Raw genomic sequence first — 3,016 nt, forward strand, 5'->3', positions numbered from 1 at the left:
CCCCACCTCTCCAGCCTGTCCAGGTCCCTCTGGATGCCATCCCGTCCTTCTGGTGTGTCAACCGCACCACTCAGCTTGGTGTCATCCACAAACTTGCTGAGGGCGCACTCAATCTCGCTGTCTAGGTCATTGATGAAGATATTAAACAGCACCAGGCAGCTGCGATCAGCACATGGGATTAAAAGTCATAAATGATAGCTGTTGATTAATAAGTATTGCCGGACACAATCTAAGCGGTTCTTCGTAGCCCGGAGGAAGTTGAATGTGCTCTTCATGCCACATCCACTTCTCAAGGCTGCAAGCAAGGGTGGCTTGGCACGCTCGGTGGTCCTTGCCATCAAAGCAGATGGACAAGCTTCCAGGAATTAGGCCTCCTGCTCTTTCGGAAACCCTTCCTGTGTCTTCCACAATCCCTGCCCCATGCCCACCCCCGCGCCCCCTGCGTTGTCTCCTCCCCACCAATCTTACTCTCCTTGGGTAAGAAAACCAGACCAATTTGGCATTCCGAGCCTCCCTGGATAACACACTGCTGCGACATTGGGGTGATAAAGGCTCTACTGGAAAAAAAAAATCAATCCCAGCAAAAATCACTTTAATTACTGCTGTGACGTTGGGGTGATAAAGGCTCTACTGGAAAAAAAAAATCAATCCCAGCAAAAATCGCTTTAATTATTGGGTTTTTGTTAAAAAGCAGAGGTGTCACCAAAGCTAAACCATAGCTGTTGGCATTGAACATGCCCACCAGCTCCTTATTCACTTCTGGCCGCACCCCGCACTGCTTCAGCTCGCCCAGTCGGCCCCAGGCTCGCTGGGGAGAGCAAAAGGGATGAGCGGTGGGGAAGAGTTGGGAAAAAAAAAATGAAAATGTAGGATAAGCCCGAGAGGCTAAGAAACCTTTAACCACCGCAGAGACCGACGCCAGCTCTCCTAGGACCAAGCAGGTCTGCCACAGCAACCGGGATGCGAAAGGGAAGCATGGGTGCTGTGCTGCACCAGAAGAAATGGCTCCTGCCCCTGCCTCCAGCCCCGCACACCGGCCCCGGCCATGCCACGGGCTTAGGATCGCAGCCGTGTGGGCAATCCCGGGGCGTCTCTCCCCTGGCTTCACCCCATCCCCTGCCCTCAAACCCTGGATCCGAGCACACCAGGGCTATTTAAAACTCCCGCCTTGGCCTTCCAACCCACCCTCCTTCCCACCACCCCAAAAGCCAACAAAATCCCCCAGGGTTCGCTCTCGTTCCACAGCGAATCTGGCAGCCCCGTTCGGCACCCCGGGCTGGCCGCTCCCCCCAGATCTCCCTTTCGCCATGTCGAGTAACCGCATCAAACCCAAGCTCGGCAAGCGGCGGCCCCCGAGCATCGCAGCGCGCTTTCCCTTGGGAAGGGAGCCCTTCATTCAACCGTGCCTTGACGCCGCGCCAGGACGGCGGGGAGATTGGGCTCCTGGGCTCACCGGATCGGCCACCTCCACCACCTCAGACAGGAGACATCCACCGTCCCCAGGGCGAACGGTGCCGGTGGGAGAGGGAAGGTCTGGAGGGTAAGTGAGCGTACGCCAAAGCACGGCAGTCGGTAGGAATAAGAGGGTGTATCCATGAAACCATAAGTGGGAGCCACCGGGTAGCCAAGCGTGGTGTCCCATGCAATCCACCCTCTACTTTTAAGAGCACCCCTTTTCAGAGCCCCCCGTTCTCTTGCAGCAGCACCCTCCCTTGGATGGGGATCCATCCCTCCCCTGCTGGTCGGACACAGCCTCATCCCTCTCCATCCCCCCCTAATTCTGACATCTGCCTGGAAAGCACCAAGGAGGCCACGGCGTGGGTCCTCTCTCCTGAAGGATGCTGGCACACGGGAGGGGTACCCGGCAAGCACCAGCGCCGGCCCAAAAGCCAGGAGCCGGTTCCTGTTTGTGTCTCTGGTCCCAGCGGCTCCCCCGTCCTCTGGCAACGCGCAGGCGAGTTAATCATTCCTCAGGCACACTGAGCTTGCCGGGGCTCTTATCGGAGAGTGCAAAGTCCGAGTCCAACCAGCAACACTACTGGAAGGAGGTGAGGGGGTTACCCAGCGAGCTCCGCAAAGCTCCGCCGGAGCGGACGCCATCCCCAGGGCAGGGAAATCCTCCGGGGCAGAGATGCGCTGGAGGGATGCCAAGCCATGAGCTAGGACCCTGCCTGGGCAGCCCAAGGGATGGGGCAGACGCTTGGGGCCACTGTACCGGGGGCCAAGGGGGTCGCTGGCCGCAGGCTTGCGCCCTCCTCGCATGGCTCCCGGCTCTGGATCGCTGGGGTCTTGTCCCGGGGGGAGGAATCCACAAGGTCCCTAAGCAGAAGAGGGCAGGTACAGCAGGGCCCCATCCCTCTCCCTCCTTTGCAAAGCCTCCTCTGGTTTTATTTCTTGCTAAGCGGCCACGGGCAGAGAACGACAGCAGGGCCGCAAAGGGGGCGAAAGCAGAAAGCAAGAGGAGAGACCCTGCCCCCACGGCCACCTCTTCCTGCTGCCTCCTCCCGGAGCTCCTCCGGGCCCCTGTCCGGGCGTTGCTCCCGGGACACCGACCTGTGGGAGACACATTAACCCGACCACGGGCAAAGTACCGCTCCCCGGCGCCGACGGAGCCTCTGCGGGCACGTGTTCAGGGCTCCTCCCGAATCACAACCCGCCCCTCGTCCGACACTGTAAGGGATCCACCCTCCTACGAACGGCTCTCTGGCCTTACTCCATCTGGATGCCTCCTGTCCTTTTCCCATCCAGGAAAAAAGGAGGTTTGGGGAAACCGTGGAGACCCCAGAGAAGTACCGGTGCGGCCACGAGGCCACGCTGGAAGCGGCCGACTCTTCTGCACCGGCCGGGGCCAAGCGCTTTGGCTGAGGGCTCCAGGAACCTCCCGCTGCTGGTCCTGCTGGGATGGAGGTGGCAGCTTCCCCTTGCGCCCGGGAATGTCCCCTGGGCCTTGGCCAAGGGTGGCAAACTGCTGGTGACGAGCTCAGGGGAATGTTTTTCCTTCTCCCCTCCTCTGCTT

The 3,016-nt window shown here is 59.8% G+C and overlaps 1 protein-coding gene across 1 annotated transcript in view; it reads right to left on the bottom strand.

Annotated features, from left to right (window-relative positions):
- Positions 1-1,309, bottom strand: part of MYRF (myelin regulatory factor) — a 67,588-nt gene extending 66,279 nt beyond the window's left edge. The window contains exons 1-2 of the mRNA XM_035889676.1: positions 1,271-1,309; positions 715-808 (exon numbers count right to left, since the gene is read on the bottom strand). Coding sequence (XP_035745569.1) covers positions 715-808; positions 1,271-1,309 — 133 coding nt within the window. The remainder of the gene's footprint in view (positions 1-714; positions 809-1,270) is intronic.
- Positions 1,310-3,016: the final 1,707 nt, after the last annotated feature.

The sequence above is a fragment of the Egretta garzetta genome, unplaced genomic scaffold (genome assembly GCF_000687185.1).
Source record: "Egretta garzetta isolate BGI_Z169 unplaced genomic scaffold, ASM68718v1 scaffold300, whole genome shotgun sequence".
Classification (NCBI taxonomy): Eukaryota; Metazoa; Chordata; class Aves; order Pelecaniformes; family Ardeidae; genus Egretta; species Egretta garzetta.